This window comes from Eptesicus fuscus, chromosome 19, assembly GCF_027574615.1.
Source record: "Eptesicus fuscus isolate TK198812 chromosome 19, DD_ASM_mEF_20220401, whole genome shotgun sequence".
In the NCBI taxonomy this organism is placed as follows: Eukaryota; Metazoa; Chordata; class Mammalia; order Chiroptera; family Vespertilionidae; genus Eptesicus; species Eptesicus fuscus.
Window position 1 is genome coordinate 37351228 of NC_072491.1, and position 27595 is coordinate 37378822.

The 27595-nt window shown below is 37.4% G+C and overlaps 1 protein-coding gene across 1 annotated transcript in view; it reads left to right on the forward strand.

The window, feature by feature from the left end:
• The window catches only part of PREX2 (phosphatidylinositol-3,4,5-trisphosphate dependent Rac exchange factor 2), a 218290-nt gene that overhangs the window by 56440 nt on the left and 134255 nt on the right, over positions 1 to 27595 (forward strand). The window contains exons 2-8 of the mRNA XM_008150359.3: positions 1897 to 1968; positions 3269 to 3391; positions 6231 to 6335; positions 9689 to 9790; positions 13433 to 13594; positions 19523 to 19656; positions 26020 to 26123. Coding sequence (XP_008148581.2) covers positions 1897 to 1968; positions 3269 to 3391; positions 6231 to 6335; positions 9689 to 9790; positions 13433 to 13594; positions 19523 to 19656; positions 26020 to 26123 — 802 coding nt within the window. The remainder of the gene's footprint in view (positions 1 to 1896; positions 1969 to 3268; positions 3392 to 6230; positions 6336 to 9688; positions 9791 to 13432; positions 13595 to 19522; positions 19657 to 26019; positions 26124 to 27595) is intronic.

Below are 27595 nucleotides of genomic sequence, written 5' to 3' on the forward strand. Positions count from 1 at the left end.
CCTGACTGGGAATCGAACCGTGACCTCCTGGTTCATAGATCAATGCTCAACCACAGAGCCATGCCAGCTGGGCTGTATCATGTTTTTTAAATAAAAAAATTTAAGGCAATATCTACTATGTTCTTTTTCATTTTATTTAATTCAACTAAATTATTTTGTTGAAGCTATTAGTACTGATGTGTCTTTGTAGTTAGGAATACGAAGTATGAATTGGTTGAATCGGGAATAAAGATGGTGCTAAAACGAATGTTAAGAGTAAGAGCTTGTGCTCATTTGTTTTATTTCTTTCAAATAGTTTTGTTTTTCTTTTTACAGAAGTTATAACATGCTAATAGTCAAATATTCTGAAAATAAGGAAATGTACAAAGGTTGCTTTCCTACTATCTGGGGGTAACCACTGTTTGCATTGTGGTATATATTACATATTTTTTCTCAGGATGCAAGTATACTGACCTTGCACATATGTATATAAGTATATATACTTGTATGTGTGTGTGTGTATAAATGTATGAGTGTACATATATGTGTGTACATATCAAGTATACCACTCTGTAAATATTTTCACTAAATGCTATCTTAGAGATAACTGTTTTATACACACATATATGTGTATAATTTTATAACATTCCATTTATGATTATACTTTTGCAGTGCATTTTAAAATGTGAATGTGTAAAAATATATTAACTGATTCCCTTATTGATGGCCATTTACGTTATTTCCAATGTTTCCACTTTTGTAATGAACACACCGAAACCCCTTGTCTGAATATTTTCTTAGGATAAATTTCTAGACTTACATTTGCTGAGTGAAAGGGAATGCCCATTTATAAACTTGAGACACGTTGTCAAATTGTCCTCAGAAATGTTGTGCCATTTTATACTCTTACTAGCAATGTCTCGAGGGTGGTAATTTTGGAACACTGTGACCACATCTGGGTTTTGTTAATCTTCTAAATAATTAGTATGCCGAAAATGGGATTCTTACCTTACTTTGTTTGCTACAGGGTCCAGAGAGTCCCTAGAGCTTCTCTGTGCCCTGGGGAGCTGGTGCCCTGCTCGGTTTTACCCTCACTTGGCAGGTAGTGGGTAGAGTCCTGAGACAGACAAGGGAGAGAATGGCCTCACCTGGGCATTAGATAGTTACTGGACAGTGTCTTGAGGACACAAATTAACTTTGCTTGATGGAAAGCCTCTTCTCCTTTTCCTTCTAAACTTTCTTTTTGAGGCTCAATATAAGTAACTCATTTTACTCTTTTTTTTTTCCTTTGTAAAAATAATAGCTTATTTATCTATGGACCAAAGCTTAATGATCATCATGAAGAATCCAGGTTATTAAAAATGCTAATGAAATTATCTGTCTACCATAGGGCTCTGCAGAACCCCGAGCTGATCCCAGAAATATACATTCTGGCTTCCTAAAACTTGGGGGAGGGGATAAAAAGGGGGCGTCTTTCCATTTCTTCCTGAAGAGTCACTTTCCCTCCCTCTCAATCTCTCTGTGTTCTTAAAGGGGTTAATTCAGAATTTCTGGCCCTTTTGTTTTTGATCAGAAATCCTTTTTTTTTTTTTTCATTAGACTTTGGTCTTTTGTACTTCATAATACTTAGAAGTTTAGGAAACATCTGACTCTTAAGTATTTACCACAGAACTTTGAGACTCCAGTGGATAAATTTAATTCACATTTATGTGGCCCTGACTCAAAACTATAAAGGAAATATAATTCTTAGATAGGAACAGCAATGCACAAAGAGTCCCCCTTTTATGATAAAACTATATTCAACAATGATTGGATTTGTAAGCTTCGGTTTCTTGTAAAAAACACATTAAGTGTATCAGCACAGTTATTTCATTAATCTAATGTTATTACCTTTATATCTTCTCTTGTTCCGTGCAGGCATTCTTACTCCGAATGAACCAGTGTGCAGCATCAAAAGTTGACAAAAATGTCACAGAGGAAACAGTGAAGGTGAGGGGGGACAGTGGGCCCTCACCCCAAACACAGGTTCCTCCCAGATGAAATTTCATCTGGGGGATCTTTCTTCAGGACTCTTTCAGTCCCAGTATACGTTCTTGTGCCATTTACTTGTGTGGGTCATAATTAGAAAAGGAAAACCAGACTTTGGGGAAAGAAATGGTGATGAAGAGGATGGAGTAGAAGACAGAGAGAAATGGTTTTTGCCCAAGCTTTGAGACAAGTTTGAAAAGAGAAACATAAACCCAGACCAAGAACCTGCGTGTCTGTGAGAGGGAGGGAGCGGAGCTCGGTGTCCGGCAGTTGCTAGAGGTGGCTCAGGAAGATAGGATGTGGGCAGACGCAGCTCCCAGTCCCTGATCACTAAAGAACAAGCCACCGGGATGGTCCATTGGTGCAGAAAGGAAACTCCGAATAGTATCTGCAACTCAGAGACAAATGTATAAACATTTCCTTTTAAACTGTACGGAAGGATGATTTTGCAGAGCTTTGGGGAAAACAAAGGGATGGTAAATGAAAACGAATTGTGCTGTAGTCGTTATTACTCATTGAAGTTGTATAAATCATCATTGATTTTTCTTTTTGATGCTAACCGGCTGTTTTACTTTACGGAAAATAAAATATTTCCCAGGATTTTATTGGCTCTCCTTATCCTATTTCCCCATAAGTTAAACACTAATTTTCAAATTCTCCTACTAGGGGAGTAGTAGTATATTACTTTGCATGCTTTTGGTTGCCAAAGACCTCTGTTGCTCAAATTGACTTGAAGATACTTTTCATTAACCTCAGGGAGGTTAATGAAATTGCCAGGCCCTCTTTAGCTCTTCCCTCTGCCATCCAGGTTATCAGCTCTGCCCCTGGATTGCTCCTGCCACAGCTGCAAAAATAACCCTGTAGCTATCCAGACAAAGTTCCTTTCCAGAGGTGGAAAAGGGCTAGCCATCCCAGGGTACCCTTCTTAGGATCAAAAAGCCTGCCAGCCAATCTGCCTGCCCTGTTTTACCCACAGCCAATTCTTGTGAATGGGGGTGGGACCACCATGCTTGGATTCAGTCACTCACGCTTTTCCGGAGAGCCAGGAATAGGTTTCTGGTTCCCAAAGCTGTGTGGGAGGAGAGAGGACGTCCAGACAAAATTGGTCCTCTGCCCGCTGAGTGGGAGGAAGGAATGGATGTGGGACAGATAGCTACCCACTGAAGTTTTCAGCTTGGAAGAGAACACTATACTCGCATAGACTTTTTTTTTTTTTAAAAACTCGCTTTACCATTGTACTTACTTACACATTTATTTCCAGATTCTGTTCTCAAACATTGAAGACATCCTTGCGGTACATAAGGAATTCTTAAAAGTGGTGGAAGAATGCCTGCATCCTGAACCTAACGCTCAGCAAGAAGTGGGAACCTGCTTTCTTCATTTTGTAGGATACATTTCTGTTTATTTTAAAAGCTCTTATCCCCTACTTTTTGAGGTTTAGCCTTTGGCCCGGTAGGATGTGGGAATTCAGCATCAGAAGTAAAATCTGACACCAAGAGTTTGGGGTCCTTTAAGGCCAATGAAATCTCCCAGTTGAGGCCAGAAAAGAGGAGAGGGCCCCACATCATCCATTTTATTCAGTGAAGAATAAACAGCCTTTTCATTTTCCCAAGTTAGTTCTTCGCATCCTCTGTAGCTTTGAATTCTAATGAATTTTCAGGCTGTTCATAATGAATGGATTTTTATGTTTCTCTCAAACATGGAGCATTTCTCTTTTGAGGCAGAAAAGCCTTACTCTTATAATGGTGTGCGGAGCCTTTGATCTAGTCAGAATGTTCCCTTGTTAATCCACTGGTGACAAACCTGGAGGTGAACAAACCCGGCCACTCTAGGTACATGGATGTCGGTGCCTGAATTTTTCTCAAGGATGGCTTCTCAGAAGGGTACTGAGCCTAGCAGCAGAACAAGCCAGAACTCCGCTTTTTCAGATTGTACTTTATGCTTGTGTAATCATTTTTTGGGCACAATAGCTGAAATAATGTATGCAAACGATTTGCAAAGTGAAAAGCCTCCTGTATAGTGAAACTTGTTTTCAGAACTAAAAAGCATTTATCTAAAAAATGTGCTAGTTATACCATTCCACTGGTGCTAATATTCAGAATACTAATTTGAATCCATATTTATCAAAATGCTCTACAGATAACGTTTTATTAATAATGGGTAAGAGTATTTTGTCATTGAAATCAATTTTTGTTTATTTTAAATTTCTGTTTTGTGTTTTATGAAGGTAACTATATGTCGTTTCCTTTTTTTGTTCCTTTTATTCATCACATATTTTTTATTAAATTTATTGAGGTGACACTGGTCAGTAGGGTCATATAGGTTTTAAGTGTACTTTTCTATGATACATGATCTGAATATTGCATTTGTGTGCCCACCATCCAAAGTCAAATCATCTTCTGTCACCATGTATTTGGTCCCCTATGCCCCCGTCCTATATGTAGGTTCTAATTCTGTCTTTCTCTATGCTAGTGAGCAGGCTCTGTATACGTTACTTTTGTCATCAGAAACTATTTCGTAAAGATAGTTATATTAATGGGAGAGGCTCCTTGGGTGGAGGAAGACGAACGGCTGGAAGCCAGGCATGTTTGTGTCCACTTAACCCAGCCGGTTCCCTTTCCTGAGAGAATCCTAGGCTTCGGCCAGCTGGAGGGGCTGTGATCTCAGTTCAGGGCTGCACCTGGGAGTCTTCCACCCTGACGCTTATTTCCTCTGTAACACACGACCAATCTGTCATCCATGCGTTCAGCTGAACTATTTCTGAAGTTTGTTTTATTCTGGTTCATACCACCTCTCTCTCTCTTTTTTAACTTTAATTTTTTTATTTCAAGAAAAGTGATTTTAAATATAATAATGTTACATGCAGTAAACATTAATATTTCAAGAAAGATGATCTTAAATATAATAATGTTACATGAACCATCTCTTGAAATAAGTAATTCAATACATTTCCTACTGGCCATGTAAAATAGCACTCCATGTTTCTTTCTAATTGCATGTCTTTTTTACAGTTTCAGGGGACACACTTCTTTCTTTTATATATAAGAATATTTTTATTGACTTTTAGAGAGGGAGGAAGAGAGAGAGAGAGAGAGAGAGAGAGAGAGAGATATTTATGTGAGGGTGGACCATCAATCAGCTGTCTCCCGCACATCCCCCTCCAGGGCATTGGGCTCAGAACCCAGGCATGTGCCTGACTGGGAATCGAACTGGCTTTTGGTGCACGGGATGATGCCCAAGCAACTGAGCCACACCGGCCAGGGGGACACCCTTCTGTTTTAATATTTGATCTATACATTTTCTGTCTTCCTCTTTGGTTGATGCTGCTTTGATAGATGCTGATCATAGCCAATTAGATAAAACCTTACAGATGGAGGAAAGCTTAGAGACCCTGATGGCGGAATTCCTCCTCTTTTTGTAAGTGTCCTGTCTCTAGTATCAGTGAAAGTTGTTTGATTTTACCTGATCACTTTTAGTGACAGTTCCAATTGTTAGAACATCTTTGTGTTAATCCAGAATCTGCCAATCACTGCCCATCACTCCCTTGCAATTTCCACCTGGTGGTTATAGCTTTGTGTTTTGGAGCTACATAAAATTGTAAATTCTTTGCAATATGACAACTTAAATATAGTTACCATTTTCTTATTTTTTATAGTAACTTATCTTTCTGAAATGATCTCTCCTATGCAGTGGCTTCCTGACCTCAATCACTTACTGCCACATTTCTCCTGTTAGTCAGTGCTCCTCTTAAACACACAGCCCAGCTCGGTGATGGTGAAAGGAAGGGCGCTGTGTGTCTAGAGCCCTGGGCGATCTGGTGTACACTTTCCCTCTACCTGCAGTGCTTTCTTTCCTCTCCCTGCCTGGGAATCACAGACTCATCTCTCTGGACCTTGCTTTCACGTTACTTCCCTTTTAAAGCTGTATATGAATCCTCTCAGCAAAGCTAGGGACTCCCTTCTCTGTAAGTTCCTACCACGTGGTTCATTTACCTGTTTTTGCACACACCCTATTGGACCGTAATTAATATGTCTAGCTGCTTTCCACAGCTATTCTTCATAGATCAGGGAGAAGAAAGAAATAAAATGTATTTATACACACATGTGGTATAGTTTTTAATACATAGTAAACACTTCATAAAGTTTGCTCATAAACATCACACAGGTTACTATTTCAAAATGGCCAATAAAATGACTCTAACTCATTCTTCCTTGAATTCACAGAAAGACAAGTTTCGTATTTATGATGAATATTGTAGTAACCATGAGAAGGCACAAAAATTGCTTCTGGAACTTAACAAAATTAGAACAATCCGGACGTTTCTTTTGGTGAGTACACATTTAGGTGTTACCATGTGCGGCTCTTTGCTGGCAGGCCCGCCAAGCGCTGAGGAATAGCGTCAGTGTAGCTCTTTTACCGTATCCAGTCTGGGAGCCTAGAGTCCTTTCATAAACGCAGGAGGTGAGAGTTGGGAGAGAGGCTAGTATGTGGGGACACCCTGACAATGCCCTCTCCTGGTTGACTCTGAATTGCTTGTGAAACCCACAGGTTCCCAGGGAGCGAAGACCTTTATAGGAATTCAACATTGCTTTCTATCCCTCTCTTCCTGGGGTTTCCTTTGCTTCTGCTAAGAGAGCTGTAAGTAGGGAAGTAACAGGAAGGAAGCAAACGATGGGTGTGGTAGAAAAGAAGTTTAAAGACTGATCTTCCTTCTACATATTTTCCTTACTCAGTTTTCATAGAGCAAAAATGCGTATTTAATTTATTTAGGATAACACAAATGCGTACTTTGGCAGTTACTTGGCCAATTTAATTGTCAGTGAAAAATCTGCTGTAAGTGTAGACTTCAATGATATTTAGCAGATTGTGGAGTGGAACAACCACCCCCACGATCTGGCTTTAGAGCATGGTCGTTACCCCCAAAAGTCCCTCATGCCTGTTTATAGCCCATCTCCACTCCCGTCATCAGCTCCAGGTAATCACTGATTTGCTTTCTGTTTCTATGGATTTGCCGTTTCTGCAGGTTTTATATAAATGAAATCACACCATGTAAACTTTTTTATGCCTGGCTTCTTTTACTGAGAACATGTTTTTGAGGTTCATCCTTGTTGTTGTATGGATCTACATCCCACTCATATTTATTGCTGAATAACATTCCATTGAATGGATATACCATTTTTGTTTATCCATTGCCAGTTATGAACATTGGGTCAACAAGTGGCTATAATAATGATGGACCTTAAAGATACCACATATGAAAGGCCATTTCAGAGAGAGACATTTGTTAATGTAGAAAAGTCAGGAAATGTTTAGTTTGGGCTACCATACATAATGCTTTTATGAACATTTATGTACAAGTCTTTCTGCGGACATATATTTTCAGTCTCTTGGTTATATACTAAGAGTAGAATTGCTGGGTCATAGGACGTTTATGTTTAACTTATTAAGAAACTACCAATGTGGCTGGGCCATATCCACCAGCAGGTATGAGGCTAGCAGTTTTTCTGTATCTTTGCCAACACATGGTATTATCAGTTCCAATTATAGCCATGCTAGGTGATTTTTATTTGTATTTCTTGAATGACCAATTATATTAAACTTGATTTCATGTGTTTACTAGCCATTCATATATTCTCTTTAGTGAAATGCTCATTCAAATCTTTTCCTATATTTAAATTGCAATGTTTATCTTATATTGAGCTATAACCTTATTTTGGATTCAGTTCCTATATCAGTCATATAATTTGCAAATATTTCCTCCCAGTGTGATTTGTCTGTTCATTTTAAAAAAAAATTGTCTTTTGAAAATCAAATGTCTTAAATTTTGTTGAAGTCCAGTTCATTAAATTGTTTTTCATTATGGCTGTGCTTTTGTAGTCATATTTAAGGCATCTGTATTCAGGTCTTATACTTATTTTGTTAAGTTTATTCCTAAGTATAGTATTCTTTTTGATGTTGTGATTGGAATTGTCTTAATTTACTTTTTGGATTGTTCAGTGCTAGTATATAGAAATTTAATTGACTTTTGTATATTCTTGTGTCTTGTGTATTCTAGTGTTGTATCCTGTGATTTAAATTCTTACATTAGTTCTAGAAGATTTTGGAGGATCTTTAGGATATTTCACAAACAAGATAATGGAATTTCACTTCTTCCTCTTCAATGTGATGTCTTTTTTCTTCTTGCCTTTTGCATTGGCTAGACCCAGTACAGTGTTGGATAGAAGTAGTAAGAATGGACACTTCTGCCTTGTTTCTTATCTCTGGGGGAAATCATTCAGTTTTTCACCATTAAGTATGACTTTACCTGTAGTTTTTTATTGGTAGACGTTTTTTATCAGGTTGAGAAATTTCCATTATGTTCATAGTTTGTTGAAAGTCTTTAAGACTTTTTTTTTCTTTTGTAATGTGTTTAAAGCTGTGAGTTTTGCCTTATATATGGCTTTAGTTGCATTCCATGAATTTTGACATGTGTTTTTATTTTCATTCAGTTTTTATAAATGTCTAGTTTCCTTTGTGATTTTTTTGATCCATTGTTTATTGAGAAGTTTATCTTGGGAGGCAATTCACCATGGGTCTCTTGTGTTTCTTTCGTTGTTGTTGTTGTTGACACTATTACATATGTCCCCCATTTCCCCCCCTTTGCCCTCCTCCACCTAGCCCTCCTCCTGCACCCCCCTTCACCACATTGTTGTCTGTGTCATGGGCTATGCATATATGCATATATGTTCTTTGGCTAATCTCTTCCAGTATCCCTACACCTTCCCCTCTGAGATCTGTCAGTCATCCTGTATGTGCCCCAACAGGGGATTGAACCAGCAATCTAGGTATGTGCCCTGACCAGGAATTGAACTCATAACCTTTCGTTGCATGGGATGATGCTTCAACCACTGAGCCAGGCTGGCCAGGCTGTTCTGCCTATCTTTTAAATAATATTTGCATCACGAACAGCCTGAGAGATCTTCCTCTGCAATGGTTAGACATTCATGCTGCTTTTATAAAAGATTTATATTTCCTAAACTTGGGTCTCTTGTCCTGTTGTTCATGTGCACGTGTCATCTGGCCCTTTTTGTGTTGTAATGTGGGAATTGGGGCTTTGGAAACTGGCCCACAAATAATGATACTCTGGCTATTCCTAGTGCTGTGAGAATAAAAATAAAAACTGTCCCGTATCTCAATCCAGTTGCATCATTAGTCAGTGGTAGAGTATACATGGAACCTTGTTCTACAAAACAACACTACCACTCTTTATAAAGAGGATACATCCATGTATCTGTCTGTTGTTTACCCATCTGTCAAACCATCCATCCATCAACCCACCCACCCGTTTCAACCATTCCATCCATTTATTCCATCTATTCACCTGTTTACCATCCATCCGTCCACCCACTTATTCATTCCTAAATCTCTAGTTCTGTTCTCTCAGACTTAATACTCAGGAGAATATATGTGAATTAATTTTTGAGACATAGATCCAAAACACATATTGACTACTATAACTAATATGAAAGGCAAAGGTATTTCTTGTTCCTGTGAATGTTATTTGTGACTGAATGTCATCTTTTCAGAGGAGCTATATAGAGACATGCTTTCACCCCTTTTCACTGGAAAATTTCATGATAGAAGTGAGTTTTATAGCTACAGGTTTTAAAAATGTAATTAATTATACCTATTTCCACCCCAGAACTGCATGCTACTTTCAGGACGGAAGAACACAGATGTCCCCCTGGAAGGATATTTAGTAACTCCAATACAGAGAATATGCAAGTACCCTCTCATTTTGAAGGTATTTTATGTGTTTACTTTATCATAGCATTTTCCTTGTACCTGCATATTTTGCTTATTATTTTTATTTTTTTTTTCTTCTAAATAGTCTGATATTCTAAAGAAAGGGCATATTGTAGTCAGTGGGGGACAATGGCTAATTTGTCACTAATTTATATATATGGAGTAGGAAACAAATCTTTTAAGAAAAGAAACAAGAAGTGTTCTTTGTAGAAAACATACTTGTTTGAGTTTCGTTTAGAGTAAATGCATTAGTTTCAAGATAGATCCCATTAAGTACATTATGTCCAGTTTATATAGCACTTTATCTTTTTTATGTTAAGTAAGTTCTCTGTTGGTGTATTCTTTGATTTACTCTGGCATTGGTGCTAGCAAAGTGAAGGTCAACGTTATATAATTTCAGAGCCTGGTTTTAAATCATTGTTCCAGAGAATGGAGTGGGTCACATTGCCTGGGGTCTTTCCCAGCATCTAGAAGGGGTCAGGAATCTGGAGAAGGTGCTGCGGTGTAAATTAATAAAGAGACTAGAAATACAATATAAATTTGTAATCCACGAGGGAGCCAGAGGAGGGCTTAGCTTTAGAAACCAAGTTCTCTGAATCTCGGACCCCTCGCTCTTTATTAACACAAATTGTCCTAAGGCAAAGCAGATATACATATCAAAGATTAAGGTTTGGTATACAGGAGGCATTGTTAGTTTGGGGGGAACTGCCTTCGGCTGTTCAGGTGTTTGGCCAGCAGGAGGCAGTAACATGTAGATTAAGATGCCCTCAGCTATCTGGCAGCAGGTAATAATATATGCAAATCTTTAGGTGTGGGGAAATGCCCTTAGCTTTCCAGCAGCAGATAATATGTATTCAGCCCTGCTGAATCCCCAAGTTCCATCAACCTTTTTTTTTTCCCATCAACCTTTTGATGAAACTTCTTGCATTTATGACATGCTGGAATTAGCTTCCAGCATCACATGGGACAGTAAATGATGGACATAGAATGACAGTGTCCTGAAAATACTGCCTCTGGAAGATAGGAAATGCTTCAGTAATGGTCATAGGGACATTGCCTCATTATAATGACCAACATTTTTTTTATGAAAAACATATTGTAAAGTATGAATTACTGCTTGTTCTGCAAGGACCTATGAATAGATTAGAATAGTAATTCTGGAAAGGGTGCGTTTTGGAACTATTAGCATCAGGATAGGAAGTTTGGGGTGGTGGTAGAGCACATGAGTAAAGTCCTAAGTATTCTGCTTACAGCTGTATGACTGAGCACATAATGTCATCTCTTAAAGCCTTGGGTTTTCACTTGTGAATCAGAATAATGATGACAAAATTATAGCATATACCTACAAGAATGTGTACATGTAATTTTATGTATGTATGTATCTGTGTATATTTACATATATATGTAGGTATAAATTATTACCTAATAGTTATTTGGACTATTTTAAATAAGCCACTTAGCATAGTATATATACTGTAAATGTTAGCCATTATTATTCATATATATTTTATTCTGATTTATTTTAATATATTAATTATTACTTGGTATCCAAATTTAAAAATACTCTGAAATGCTATGGACATATTAACTGGTATTCTTATTGATTTACTTTTTGAGAAATAAATGTTACACATTTGAATGAAAAATATACCTTTTACTATAACTTTTGGCATAAATTGGGTTTCTGTGTAAAATTTCTTCGAAAAGCATCTCTCCTTACTGAACAAACAAGTAAAGATGCTTGGGTAAGCCACAGAGAGGAGCTAATACAGGGATCTCCAGTTCTGCAGAGCTTTGGCACAGTCAAGAGGGTAGGGAGGATTGGTGTGGATGTGACGCCTGTCGTCGGGAGAGTCCCTTCAGACTTCCAAGCTGGTGACTCAGATTTGCGTCTGTACTCATCACTGCAGTTATTCCTGGCCTACGTTTTGGAATCCCAGGGACTTGTTTAAGAGTCAGAAGGCAGAGTGATATTTGGTGCAGCATGGCAAGTAGTTGTGCTAAATCACTCCCTTCTGGATAAGGATGCCCTCCAGTGCTTGAGCTAGCCTTTCAACAGATAGGATCTTGGACAACTCCTTACGTAGGAAAAAGGTTATTTCAGAGCACCTTCAAGCAGGGGAGAGATGTCATGTCTTTTCCCATTTTTGGAAGATTATCTTCACAAACATGAAAAAGTGTTTCATTGTATAGTAGATACTTTGGTGTTGATATTTTTCATTCTGGTCCTATCAGCTGAAAAATTGTGCTGGGGGTCTCTTTGATTTTAGGATGACTTTGTTTACTCAGAGAAAAATGTTAGGGGGTTAGGCTGTGTGTTAAAGAAAACATATGTTGATCTTATTTGTGGAACTTGAAATTTTTGGATTCACAGCAGGTAACTGAGAGACGACTGTTACTCGTCACTATTTCACGTGATCTAAATGCCTGTCTTGACGCTGCAAATACCCAGTGGGGACACTTCCAGCGGGTCCCCCATCTCATGTCCTGCAGACTGACTTGACTCCTTCGCATGATTCACAAATATTTCTGCCCTTCAGAATTTCTCGAGAGCGTTGCATATCTCTTATATGTATTTGTAATCCAGCATAACTTTTTAAACCTTGTCTTGAGAATGATGTAATGTTGCAAGGTCAAAGTTTATGGCAAATTGGTAAAAAAACAAACAAACACAAAACAGACTTCAAAAGAATATAGCAACTGCATATTTTCCCACTGTATGTTAAGAATTAAGAAAATTCTTACAAAGATTTGCCTCAGGATTTCTGTAATTGTGTTAGTTACATGATGATGGCAACTGTAGTAAGGAAACAAATGACTAATTGAAAAGCAATGTGGTCACAACTGTCTAGAGTCTAGACAGTGGGTGAAAATGTTTAATTTTTGCTTCTAAACAACTAACAAGACCTTTTAATATATTTAAGAGATTAGAGATCACTCTAGTTCTGCTATCTTGAATGGAAAAAGAAAAAGAATAAAAAGCCAAAAATCCCTCTCCAAAAACCAAAAGAAAAATAAAGCTATTGAGGGCATATGGCAGTTCATTCATAGCAGAGCATGATCTTGAGTTATTGATGAAAACAGCATAAATTGTTTCTTTAATGATGGAGTATTGTGGAAATTAGAAATATTTATTTTGTTAGAGTAACAAAGACAGTATTTAAAAGTTTTGTTTTATTTATGACATGCTTTTATAATGTCTTCAAAATTATTAGGAAATAAGGCACTTAAATTACTTTTGAAATTATGGGGAATATTCATCTAAAGATTTGCTATTCTGTTAAAGACTAGGAAAATGAAATTAACATATGAAAGTGTACTTCTGTTGGAGCAGAAGTCAAACTTATAAAAAATTACATTCTGCAGGTGAGATATTTGACAATTTGAAAAGAGAAATCTAATTTAGTTTTTACAAACAATTTTCAGGGGAAAATAGAAGTAACTGCAGAATGCGTTATCAGGGTACCACGTCTTCATTGGTTCAACCTTTTGTTTTTTATCTTAATCTTAGTGGAGGTGGTAACGTCACTTCTGAAAGTGGTTCTCATGATCTTTGTAGTTTTCATTTCCTGGTCAGCCTGAACCTGCTGTACCAGAAAGCCGAAGATCAAAGGGCGGTTTGTTTTCTGTGTATAAACAGGAGTTGCTGAAGCGGACTCCAAGGAAACACAGTGACTACGCAGCCGTGATGGAAGCTCTCCAAGCCATGAAAGCTGTCTGTTCCAACATCAACGAGGCCAAGAGACAGATGGAGAAGTTAGAAGTGTTGGAGGAATGGCAGTCCCACATTGAAGGCTGGGAGGTATAGGCACTGTTCTCAACCATCGAGCTTAAAGTAGCTTTGCTATTTCTCATGCTATGTGTAGAACTGATAGGCTTTGGATGGAACTGTAGATGCTCATTTTCCTAGGTAATGCTAGGGGGCTGTAAGCATTTCTGAAAAGTGCTTTGAAATATTTTTACTTTGAAATATTTTTAAAGTGGCAGTTGATTGGCTTAACCCCAAGCTTTGTGATAGAGCCAGTGGATACTGTGTGGGCTATAAGCTTTGATATTTCAGTATTTGAGCATCATGGTTATCCTTTTCCCTGTCTTAACTTTGGTCAGTAAGGATACAGCCTGACTCCTGGGGAGAGTATAGAAGGGGACGAAGGCTTCATATGTGTGCTGTGATATTATTTTGAGACTGTAAATTAGGTGATACATTTAATTGTAAGCTCATTTAATCTCTCTAAATTTTAATTTTTTTCATTTCTAAAATGAATGAAGTAGCTGTGATATGATTTAAAAAAATGTTTTTATTGATTTTAGAGCAGAGGAAGGGAGAGGGAGGGAGAGAAAAACATTGATTGTTTGCCTTCCATATGTGCCCCGACCAGGGATAGAACTCACAACCTAGGGATGCGCCCTGACTGGGAGCAGAACCTACAACCTTTTTGGTGCATCGGATGACACTCAACCAACTGAACCACACTGGCCAGTCCTGTGATGTGATTTTCAAGATCCATTCAACATGAAAAATTGTATGGGTTCATGATTCTTTAAAGAAAGAATGTTTTAAATTATAACAAAGCAAAAGAAGAGTGATTTTCAGAATCTGTAATGTGTTTCCAGCTATAGTGACTTTGAATCCCAGTTACATCATGGGGTTGGAGTCCTATATTACTTTAGTGCTATATAAAGAATAAACTAAAATTTTCTTTTCATTGCCTTCATTTAGATGAGCATGAGCTTTGGTCTTGGATAAATTTTTATTGTTATAAAGTAAGCAAATCACCATAGTTTTTAAAAGTATAAAACAATTTTAAAGTGTTTCTAACCAAATATTGTATCAACACAAATCCAAGTGGATTGCTTTTATCTTTAGGGCATTATAATTGACTGATTTGTTTCTTATTTTCAGTTTGTTGGTTTCCATTTAGATCTAAAATTACAGCCATTTAGACTTGCAAAAAAATCTCAAACATTGACCTCAGGGAATGCTCCTGTTTATCCATTCTTCCCATGAATTTTTAAAAATGCTTACTGGGATCTGATGTAGCTTCCTCCTCATTTGTATTCTTCCATTTCAGGTGTCCAGAGTGACCCCACATTCAGCATGAATGCTGCTTATTCCAATCAATTAAAATGGTTGTGTGTTTTACAGTTGATTCATGATGATCATTCTTTTTCTAGGGAGCAGTTGTCCTGCTGGGATGAGAAAAATGTGCTCAAGTTTGCTTTTGCTCTTCTGTTGTCACTGAAACGTTGCAAGAAAAACTGCAGGATTTGTTAGGGATGTTTATAGGCCTTTTACCAAAACAAAAACTTCACAGTCTGTTCGACACTTTATGGAAATGGGATCTGTAATCATTTTGTTTCCTTCTCGTAGAGATCCCAAAAATCAGGTTTACTGCAGAAATGGCTGATTATTTTTAACGTATTGATATTTCTTGTACTCTACATGCCAGTTACTCCAGGGAGGAAAGTATGGGGGCCATACTGTGTCATATGGGACCCACAGTGGTGGGTGCCTCGACCTCAGCAGCCTTGCCTAGTATACAACACTGGAGTACAAGAGCAAAAAGGAGCGTTGACACAGAGGAAACTGGCGGGTGGGAGTTGGGTGGTGGTGGTGGGGAAAAGGGGGTTCAGAGAGGACGCCAGTTCCAGCAGGTCTCCTGGATGTTGGGTTCCAAAAAGAGTGGCAACACTAATTCTACTTGAGGAGATTTGAAAATGATTGCGTGAGACATGGCTGCACAGTGATTCGGGAGTTTGGGGACTTTGAGGGTCTGCAGCTTGGAGCTGGACCCAGCCAGTTGTCTGATGACTGGTGATAAGAACCTGATTCCTTATCTCAGTCCACCACCTTAGAGCAGGGGGAGTGGTGAAGCTGTTGTGCTCTGCCTGGTCCCTTCTGGGAAGGTTGGGAGAAATGCTATCTGATAGGACTCCAAAGGTCACAAGGCAGCGGGACACAATCATCCAGGATGAACTCTGGCCTTGGGAGGAAGTGGGCTTTCTTTGAATTGCTAACAGGCGTTTTTGTTCCGTTTACAGACAGCTTTGCCTATGTTTAGAGTGGCTCTAGCGGGGTTAGGGCAGATCAAGGACAGATGTCTGATGGCATGACCTTTACAGGACATAGTTTCTTGAATTTTTGAGGTTAGGAGTCATTAGCTAACCTTGGGAAACAGCTCCTTCTACGAACTCTTGCAGACCTTGTATGACCACCTTAAAGGTGACGTTCTTGTTCTCTCAAATGGGACCTGAGTGTGATGTGCCATGAATTTCCCTTATTTCCACCTTAGGGGGGTTATTATTTCAAATAAGTAACTTAATTATCTAGGGTCTTGTTTCCCCATTCAGAAGATGAAGGCTTTTTTACAGTGAAATCTCTGATAAATTTGCCTATTACAAAAATTAGGTTTTAGTCAGCATTAGGTAGTGACTGCTCCCACAGAAGATCTGTAGTTTTTTTTAATTGCTCATATTTGAAATGCCAAAGTCTACTTTCAGAAACTGACAAGAGCCAGAAAAGGCAATTAATTAGGAGCATATGTATTTGTTTTTTGGTTTCTTTTCTAAATTTCCAAGTGTCTTCAAACATTAAAATCATAATGTATGAAAAAATGCAATAACAAAACAAATCTCTTCTCAAAGGAAACAATAAAAATAACACTGCTAAAATATTATTAATATCATTTATTATATCTGAGCCATATGTCTTATTCAACATTTCAAACATTGAACAAGATATTCTACTAAAGGTAATTGTAGAGCAATGACCAATGTGCTTGGAAATGAAACTGATTAACTGTTTAGTTAGAGTCATTGATTGATTTCGTAGAACAGGACCATTCTTAATCTTAGTCTGCTTTTTAGTTGGTTGATAGTATTGTAATTATAACAGCAATCTTTGGAGCAATACTGCCCAATATTGACAAAGAAATATCAATAAACTTTATGTCATTTAGTAATTCAGCTTTACGTCCTTGATAGATTGATCTCTCAAATCAGAGGAAAAATATGATAAAAGGTAGAGAGTGAATTATTAATATATGAAGGTGCTGGAAAAATAACATTCAAGATAATTAATTGTGTCTTAGAAAGTAAAAAGACACAATCGAAATGTGACACCTCTTGCTCACCTTTTTACAAGGAGACATACAATGCTACTAGACCATTTTAAAATGAGCTCTTGTTGTTTTTGGAACCTGTTTGCTGCTTACAGTTGATGAAGTTTGTGTCAGTGTATTGACTTCAAGTCATGTTCTCTTGTTATTTCATGACTGTGAGTCTTGCCAAGGTTATGGTGAGACCTGTTTCTTTCTGTCCCTTTTACAAGGTGATTTGGTAGACACAGCTTGTCTGCCTTGAGGTAGAATTGATTTATAGATAGTCCTTGTTATTGAAGGATAAGTGGTGTGGGAAAACAGAGCTTTTAAAGTGAATCCACATAAAAAATTGATCAAAATTTCACAATATGTGGGATTGGGGGAATATTTGATTGGGACATTATCTTGGTAAAATGAAAATTTATATTATTGTTTTACCTAATATATAACAGAATTTAGGTTATAATTTCAGTTAACAATTTGAATCTCAAAAACAGTGACTCAAATGTTGAGTCTTTTTTTTCTTTTTTTTGGAGAGTGCATACATTTAAAGACAACATTGTATAATAAACAATGTGATAGGCTTCATTCCATATTTGACTTTCATAGTAGTTTTAAAAGATTTTTTAAAAAGAATATTCAAATGCTTCATTAAGTTTCTTAAGAAACTCCTTTGATATTAGAACTGTTCTCTTATGAAATACCCATCTACTTGTCCTTCTGGTCAGTATTCTTTTCTTCTGCTGTGAATGGGTCCCGCTTTCTTAGATCTTTGTTTGGCAATACATTGTATACGAAGGAAAAGTTTTCAAGCACTCTTTCATCTCTCATCTTTCCTTAGATTATGGTTCCTCTCTGCAGTCAGTCTGTGTTTTTCTGATGCTGACACTCATCCTTCAGTTGGCTAGATGAATGAGACAGTCCCTGGTATTAAGCAGAGAGAGCTGAAAATGGGCAGATAATCAGTGCATGGTTTCTTATTATACTGATTTTTGCCATCTCATAGCTGCAAAGAATCAGTAATGAATCCTTATGTAACTTATATTGAGATAAATTGTTAACATAAAAAAAAACACACCCTCTCAAAAGAGTCCAAATTTGGTTTAGCAATATTATATTTTATTGTTTCTTTTGAGAAGAGATTTGTTTTGTTATTGCAGTTTTTCATAAATTATGATTTTAATGTTTGAAGAGACTTGGAAATTGGAAAAGAAACCAAAAATAAATACACATGCTTCTAATTGCCTTTTCTGGCTCTTGTCAGTTTCTGAAAGTATACTTTGGCACCTAACAAGTGTCTGCTCATGAAATTTATCATGCGTCCCCATTAAATTCTGTAATGGTGCATGAAACTTAATAGTTTTTCATGTATCCTGACTGTATAAGTAATCGACAGCCGATTATATGTTTCAAATTATAGATGAAAAATTATTCAGCTTCTTCACAAATTAGATTCGAATTGTTATTATTTTCTTGCTGAATCTTGTGGCGTGACATACACACCACAAGAAGATATGTTGTTGGTGAGCAGTGGTGCCAATATGGGCTGCTCTGGGCCCCAGTCTGTGACTGAAGTTCATCCATTCAGACCGATCTCAACTATAGTGGAAGGTGATATTTAAATGGTGTGCTTCATAAATTCAATGAAGAAGATTACTGGAGAATGATTGTGCCTGAAACCACAACATGGAATGAATCATATCGTTAATTATAAACACACATAATCATAAACACACACAGCCATCCCTGATATTCATCACTGTTCACTCACGCCAACCCTCATTTTATTAAAGGTCTATTCTTGCAGTGAGCGCATGGTATATAATTGCGTTCACATTTCTGTTTCTTCCACTAGTGTATGTGTTTCTTGGGAGTGGGGGTCATGTCTCAAACTCTGGGTCCCTAGTGTCTAAGACATTGTCTGATACATACTAGTAGTGGGCTGAATGATAATTAAATGCAGATATAATGATTAGTGGCTTCTTACTATTTTAGGATCCTCTCAGCTCTTTTGGTTAATGGCAATGATTCTGACCTGGTTCAATTTAGAGTCCAGGATTTGTTTCATTATCCTGCTGTTTGATGCTCTCTAATAATCTTTAGCATCCTGTTCAGGTTTGAAATAATTTCCTTTTTAAAGAACATAGGAAACATGTATCATAGATGCCTTAACCTTTTGCACTCGGATGTCGAGATTAAAATTACTCTTTGAATGTATCAGTAATTTGAAATATAAAAAAATCCAAATAAGTAAGTTTGTATGAAAAGAAACTCCAGTTTTTTATTCTACTGCCGCACTTGGTAAAATCTGGGGTATTTAAAAAAATTAAATCCCGAGTAGAATAAAGGAATCAAGAAAAAAAGCAAGCGAGTGCAAAGGGTTAAGTATGCATACATATATAAAATAGCAAAAAGACTCAGAATCTCTTTTTTTTTCCTTTTTGTTGAAGGAGGAGAGGAAAGGAAGGAGACCTACCTTCAGTGTATAAATATTTGTGCTGTTTGAGCTTTAATCCTTTCCATATATTGCATCTTCAAATAAAAACAAATATGCTTTTAAAGAGAAAAAGAATTACACATGAAAGTTTCTAATAAGTAATCAGACATTATCTCCATTTTTCCTGACTTAGGGGTCCAACATTACTGACACCTGCACTGAAATGCTGATGTGTGGAGTCTTACTGAAAATTTCTTCCGGAAACATTCAAGAACGGGTGTTTTTTCTTTTTGATAATCTTTTGGTGTATTGCAAAAGAAAACACAGGTAAGAGGATAAACAGGTAACACTTCAGAAATTGTTTATCCATCTCATAGGCTCAACCTTTTCCTCTGTGGTCCTGGGAACTCACAATCTCATGGTTATGGAAACTTCCACATACTCAGCCTATGCTGACTGTTCTCTTCATATATATATATATAAAAGCCTAAGCGACCAAATGACAGAACGACCAGGACGACCGGTTGACCAGTCACTATGGCGCACATTGACCACCCTGGGGTAGATGCTCAATGCAGGAGCTGCCCCATGATGGTCAGTGTGCTCCCACAGCCAACCTCCTGTGGCCGGCCAACCTCCCATGGCCCCGATCGGCCTGATTGCCAGCCAGGCCGAGGGACCACACCCATGCACGAATTTGTGCATCGGGCCTCTAGTTTTTTTTATAAAACCTAACTGAAATGTGACTATCATTTGATGACACTACTTCCCCAGGAGCCTTCTAGAGGAAAGATTTTTGTTGTTGTTTTTAACCCCCCTACCTCAGACCCTGTAGGACAGGTAGGTGTGTCTTCCTTGTTTCCTAATGCTGCTTCCCAACCTCTTCTCCTCAGCCTTTAAGAATTCCAGCACATGTGAAGTTCATGCCATTAGTCCTTCCTACCTAGTAGCTTTCTTGGTTTATTTACTTTTAACACTTCATATCTCCTTGTCACACACGAATTCAGTGATTGCTTTAGCTCTTGTACCACTTTCTTGTGTTTTCTTGTTCACCATTTTGCTGTGTTCAAAACTCATATGAATGATCCGTTCAGTATTTGGACCTGAAAGCCTGCAGACTCTTCACCTTGCAGCAATATTCTACTTCATTATACCTGAGCCACCTGTCCTGTGGGCATCCCTTTACTTTGTCAACACTAACAGTTCTAAAAATTGAAATCTTGATGGTAAGCATTCCACTCTGCTCCACCAAGCTGCTCATGCCAGTCACCATTGATTGACCTCTAAGGAAGTGATCCCTTTTCTGCTCTGTAAGGCTTCATTTGTTTTTCTCAGCAGTATTTAGCTTAGTTGAGCACTTCGTCCTTCTTAAAACACTCTCATGTCTTTATTTTTGTAAAAAATATAGAGCATAAATTGTGGAGAGGTAAATGGGACCAGTTAGGAGGCAGCCACTATCACCCAGGGAGGAGATGCTAGTGGACTGAATGGACTAGGGTAGATAAAAAGATGTGGAAAGATTTTTGTATGTTTTAAATGCAGAATCAGCTGTCCAAAGTGGCTCAGTTGAGTGTCGACCTATGAACCAGGAGGTCACAGTTTGATTCCCAGTCAGGGCACATGCTCAGGTTGCAGGCTCGATCCCCCCTGTGGGGTGTGCAGGAGGCAGCTGATTAATGATTCTCTCTCATCATTGATGTTTCTATTTTTCTCTCCCTCTCCCTTCCTCTCTAAAATCAATAAAAATATATTTAAAACATAAAATAATATAAATGCAAAATCAATAAGATTTTCTAATGGATTGATGTGGGAGGATGAGGGAAAGATAAGACCCAAGGCTAACTCTTAGGTTTTAGAATCAAGGAAACAAATGGATGGGACACTGGAGAGGAGCAGTTTTAGGAGAGGACATCAGTAATTACTTTAATTTTAAAAAATGTAATTACTTATTTTTTCAATTGCGCTTTACACTTCACATTATCTTGTATTGGTTTCAGGTGTACAGAATAGTGGTTAGACAGTCATATACTTTACAAAGTGTTCTCCCTGATATTTCCAGTACCCAGCTGGCACCATACATAGTTATTACAGTACTAGAGGCATGGTGCACGAATTCATGCACAGGTGGGGTCTGGCCGGCCTGACCCAAAGGGGGCCCATTGGGCCAGGCTGGCAGGGGGGAGGGGCCGCAGGCAGTTGGCTGGCTGCCCCCGCCACCGGTTGGGATGTTGGGGGTGGATCAGGTCCCAGATCAGGCTGGTTGGCTGCCGCAGTCATTCTGGTTGTTCTGGTTGTTCCACCGTTCCGATTGCTGGGCTTTTATATACATGGATTATTGACTATATTCTCTATGCTGTACGTTACATCCCCATGAGGAAATAAAGGATATTATTTCTTTCACGGTGCACTGGCTGTTTCTCCTTCCTAGTTGCTCTTCCCTCCAAGGTTTGTGTGGCCAGATTCTTCATGTCTTTTAGATCTCATTTAAATATCACTTCCTCAGAAATATCTTCTCTGACCACCCCATCCAAAGCAGCTTTCCAGCCACTCTATCAATATCTGGAAAATGCACGCTGATATTTTCTCCATTATTTATTTGCTTATTTTCTGCCACCTTTACAAGATGAGACTGCAAGGGCCATGAAAACAAGGATCTTGCTGCTTTTTCATTGCTATTTCCCCAGAGACTGGAGCAGACCTACCATGTAATAGTTACTCGAGAAGTATGTGTTTATTAAGTAAATAAATGATTGAATGAAACCCAATCAAAGTTATTGATGTAATTGTTTGTTTTAAAGCATAGATACTTTTTTTTTTTCTTCAAAAGGTACTTGTTTGATAGGATGTTTTCTTGGACTTTTGGGGGAAATTTTTGCAGGTGGATTAAGCAAAATAGTAAAATGTACTTTATTGATAAATTTCCTGAGCCTTTATGTGCTTTTCTTAACTGTATCTAGGAAACATTTGTTTTAATGAAGTGATACCATGCACCTTGATAAAAGGGACCAGGTCAGGATTAGAGCCAAAAGATAATTAAATTGTTGTCATCTGTGTCTCAATAAGCTTTTAAAACATTGCCCTTTACCAATGTGAAAATGGACCTGTTATTTTTTTCTAGTATGCTCTTCTAAATTCTTTGTCTTTGGTAGAAAGACTGAGATTAATAGAAATAGGCTTTATGAAGATGTAGGCTGTTAATTTTATTTGTGTGTAACTCATTAAAAAACTGTAATGTGATTCAAGTTTTTTAGGTGTAATTATTTTTCCAGCTTTATTGAGGTATAATTGAAAAATAAAATTGTAAGATTTTTAGAGTTTATAACATAATTTGATATACATAATATGTTATGAAAATATTTCCCCATTGAGTTAATTAACACATTTGTGTAGGTGCAGTTATTAAAGGCATTTACTTGAAAATGATATCTTTTATATATATATATATATATATATATACATATATATATGATCAACTGTAATTTAAAAAAGATATCATTTTCAAGTAAATGCCTTTTATAATAGTAAAAAAGTACATTTTACTATTTTGCTTAATCCACCATATATATATATATATATATATATATATATATATATATATATATATATATATATATGCCTGCCTTTAAGTTAAAAGCTTTTGCAAATGAAGACTGTACCAATAATGATATTATTTATGGTCTCATGGACTTAATATTTAAATAAGTTAAACAACAAAACAGGCTTTATAAAATTACGATCTTGTAGTTTAGCAAATATCCTGAATGTATGTGTAGCATGGACAAAATACATAGTGCTTAGAAATGGAAATCGCTAAATAAATCTGTGTGTCCATCCCTTCCCGAATGATAGTAATGTGAACCCACCATCTGTTTCCTTCGTTTTAGAATACTTCACTTCCTTTACCTTGTACTGTCTAAGCTTTAATGATCCTTCAGAAAGGATGAATAAACTGGACCTTTGCCAAGCTTCCATAATGTTGTAATTGCAAGAACCAGGGACCTGATGAATTTATTTTAATTTTAGAATCACATTCATTAAAAACAAGAGTGCTAATTAGGCATCCCAGCTGTCCATATTTCTAACACTATTAATCTTAGAAGAAACTAGTATTGAAAAACAATGTGTTATGTAGTATTTGATACTTATAACATGACTGCTGAGTTTGGCTTGTTTATGAACTTTGTATATCAGATGGTATTATCATGTATTCAGTTGTCTGCAACTTACGTTTTATAGAATATACTTTTTAAACTATGTGTCTGTGTGTAGCAATAGTTTATTCATCTTAACTGCTGCATAATATTCTATTGGTTGAATATAACACAGTTTAATTAATAGTTTATTCATTCTGCTGTCCATGGACTTGAGTTCTTTCCAGTTTTTCTGTTACTGTGAACATTCCTGTACATACATCCCGGTGGCCATTGAAACACATAATTAGGAAGGAAATAATAGACTCAAGATATGCAAATACTCAACATTATAATATAGAGTAAAATAATTTTCAAACCATGGATTTTTTAACCTTTAGAATTCAATAAAGCCACTTTCTGAAGGGACCAAAGGTCTGTTTGATCAAAGTATTACTGTATTGCTCAGACACTGACTAGAATTCCATATTCACTGTTATCATCTGCAGGTCAAGAGAATATAAAAAGCCCGTACATGGTTAAGAGCAGGATCACAAAGAAAATTAATACTTTGAAAAATAGGACCCAATGATAGATTCCATGCCTGTGACTAAAACTGTCATCCAGGATATTAAGCTTTTCAAAATTTGATTGGTTTTAAGTATGATGTATCAACTTATAAGAGATCCTTTTTTGCAACACACCAGGGTACAATTTCCTACCTGAGAGAATATGCAGTTACCTGCATATTAGTCGGCTCTGCATTCTTTACCTTTGGCCTCCAATGATGCCAACTTTCATAGCTACTTGGCTTGAATTCCTAATTATAGTATATATGTAGGCTTATTAACGAAGGGCATTTAGAGGTTGCTTTCAAAATGAATGTAAGAATGCAAGATCCTGAAGGCCTGGGACCAACAGATTGTCAGTCAGCTGAATTGATCAATTTAGTTAGTTTTCTTTATTAGCGATGAAGGACTATACGTTTTGATGGGGGTTTAGACGGATAAGTAGGGATATATACTGTTTTCCAAAGAAGGAAGTCAGGGACTATGAGGATACCTTGTGTCACCCCCCTGCACCCACCCCTTCCACTCCATGGCAAGTATCTACCAAGGAGAGGAGGAGAGAGAACACTGGTGTTGGTATCCAGTTACAGCTTCACTTTTGCTAGGTGTAACTGTATTAGACAAATGAATAGTTATTTCAGCATACTAAATTGTTAGGCAGACTTGTCAGTAAGTCAACTTGAATAGTCCAGGTCAATTGAAATCTCTTGAGTGATTAGGTATTCTTTAATCCTCTTGAATCATTCCTTAGAATCCTTCCTTTTAAATTTAATGGAAAAGACTCAGTTTTTAAAGCAATCTGTTGTGAATGTTCAGTGATTGAACTATAAACATACATAATGACCTAATTCTGTGGTCGGCAAACTGTGGCTCGCGAGCCACATGCGGCTCTTTGGCCCCTCGAGTGTGGCTCTTCCACAAAATACCACGGCCTGGGCGAGTCTATTTTGAAGAAGTGGCATTAGAAGAAGTTTAAGTTTAAAAAATTTGGCTCTCAAAAGAAATTTCAATCGTTGTACTATTGATATTTGGCTCTGTTGACTAATGAATTTGCCGACCACTGACCTAATTCATTATTACAAATGTTCATCTGTAAACCTGGATTTTCTTACTTTGTGTTACATACTTTTAAAGATTAAAGACCAGTACTGGACCCACTATATGCAACATTTTGGAATGTTTTGGACTATTTTGAAAATAAATATGACCTTTATGAAGGATTGTAAATGTATTAAGAAACTTATTCAATAAGTATACAGTTATCTATATATAGAAAAGCCTAATATGCAAATTGTCCCCTTGGGAGTTTGATCGCTTGCTATGATGTGCGCTGACCACCAGGGGGCAGCGTGGAACAAAGGAAGGCCCCGTCTAGCAACCTGGAAAGGGAGGCCCTGGCTGGCAGCCAGAAGGCCCCAATTGGCCCTAATCACCGGCCAGGCCTAGTGATCCTACCCATGCATGAATTTCATGCACTGGACCTCTAGTCATATCATAAAAACAATATAGGGAAAATACTTTTAGCTGAATAATGCTTAAGAACCTCCAGGACAGTCAATTTATTTGCAGAGGGGTCATAAGAACTAACTGAATTTTACTAGGGATTGGAAAAATGGAAATTACCAGCTATTTACTGAAAAATGAAGGTGAAAGAAATCAAATGAAATTTCAACCAACTATTAGTGTCTGTTAGCATGTGATTAGGTATCTTTGATGTGCTATATTGAGCTTTACCACCTATATATTGTCTTGAGCCCAGAGCTTTAGTTTATTAAAAACAAAACAAAACAAAAACTAGAAGTCACATCTCATAATGCACCAGTGCTATTGTGAATAGGAGAACACAAGTAAAAAATACCAAGAGCCTAACATTTGATGTCATTGGTTGAATCAGTCTCTCTTTCACAAAGATTTGGTTAAATTATATTGCGTCAACATTGTCTTGCATTGAGTAGGGTAATGATGATTTTGCAATTTCTTTCCTTTATAAGACGATTGAAGAATAGCAAGACATCTACAGATGGACATCGGTACCTTTTTCGTGGCCGGATCAATACAGAGGTGATGGAAGTGGAGAATGTGGATGATGGTACAGGTAAGTGATTAGTAGATTTAAAATCAAAGGCCAATGGTAAACTCCCTCATAAGATAGACTTCTCACTTGAATAATTCCTGTGCAGTGCATTAGAGCTTAGAAATACTTTGTTAGATAGAGCAGTCAGAGGAAAAAGGCTGGAGGAAGAGGAGGACTATTGTAAAAAAAAATTATTTTTGGCTGAAACACACTAACCTTAAACACAGATATAAAGAAATAGCTGAGTAGGAATGTTATAGACACAGTTCCCAATCTAGTGAGTGTGAATGCAGAGATATTTAATGGATGAATTGATTTTCTTTAAGTGATCTTATGTGTTATAAGTATATATGTGACATTGTGTTCCTATAATATATTTAATGTAGAATATAGCAAACCTTAGATTTATTTTGGCATATAACTGTTATTAATATAAACAGGTTATCAATTTGCTTGTACAGGAAAGTTGTGGATGGAGGTGGTTTGTGTAATGTTAACTTCTTTATCTCACGAAGATAGTAAACGTTTGCTCTGTACATTTGAAGGTATGGACTTTTATAAGTAAGTTAATGAAATTATGATCAGACACGAACATTATATAAAATGAAGTTAAAGTAAATTAATTATTTACTATTTGAAAAAAAAATTTGTCTCTAATATGAATGCTTAGTAAATTGAATCACTCTTTTCCCAAAGATTTTAGTTAGAATTTCAAAGGTATGCTCCTAAGAGAAAAGACAAAATAATATGAAATATATTAATTGTTGATAAATGACTTTTATTCCCATATAGAGAAATGTCTTTGTAATATTCAGTCTAAACATGGGATTGGGGTACAGATTAGCTTCCCCCTCCCACATACCTTTGTTGTCATCCCTGGGTCTCAGAAGGGAGAAGAATGTTTATAATCTGTCGGGAACACAGGTTTTCAAATGCTCACCTGTGTGCCATTTCTCCATCTTATCGTTAGTGTCCTAACCAATTGTCCAGTTCTTAAAAGAGTGGACTGTGGTTGCTGCAGGTAAGGGGAAAAGACATGCCATGGGCCAAGTTTGGGTGGTGCCTGAGACAGGGCACTTCCCTTGGGAACCAAGTCATGCTGTGGAGACGATCCTCATTGGCTGATGGTGGGATGGAGGTGCGGAGCTGTCCGTCAGCAGGAACAGGGAGAAACCCCACATTTCAGATCCCTTTCTGTGCTGCAAACTTTGGTTGCACATACTCCCATGATCACATGTGGGACCTAGCAGGCTCTCTTTCCATGGCAGGTGTGCACGTGAGTCCTTACAAGGTGGCAGTAACTCATTTTAAGGCTTTCCGAGGAGACCGTGTAGTGGCACTTAGAAAAGCTACCTGTTTACAATGTGAACAGCTCTCTGGCTTCAGTAACCTGCGTGCTCAAGAGAACATCCTCTAGCCCACATTGTGGTTGGGGTGGGAGGACGTGAGATCGGAGCAGGCACACCCAAGCCTCCACGCTGTCCTCTATCGGC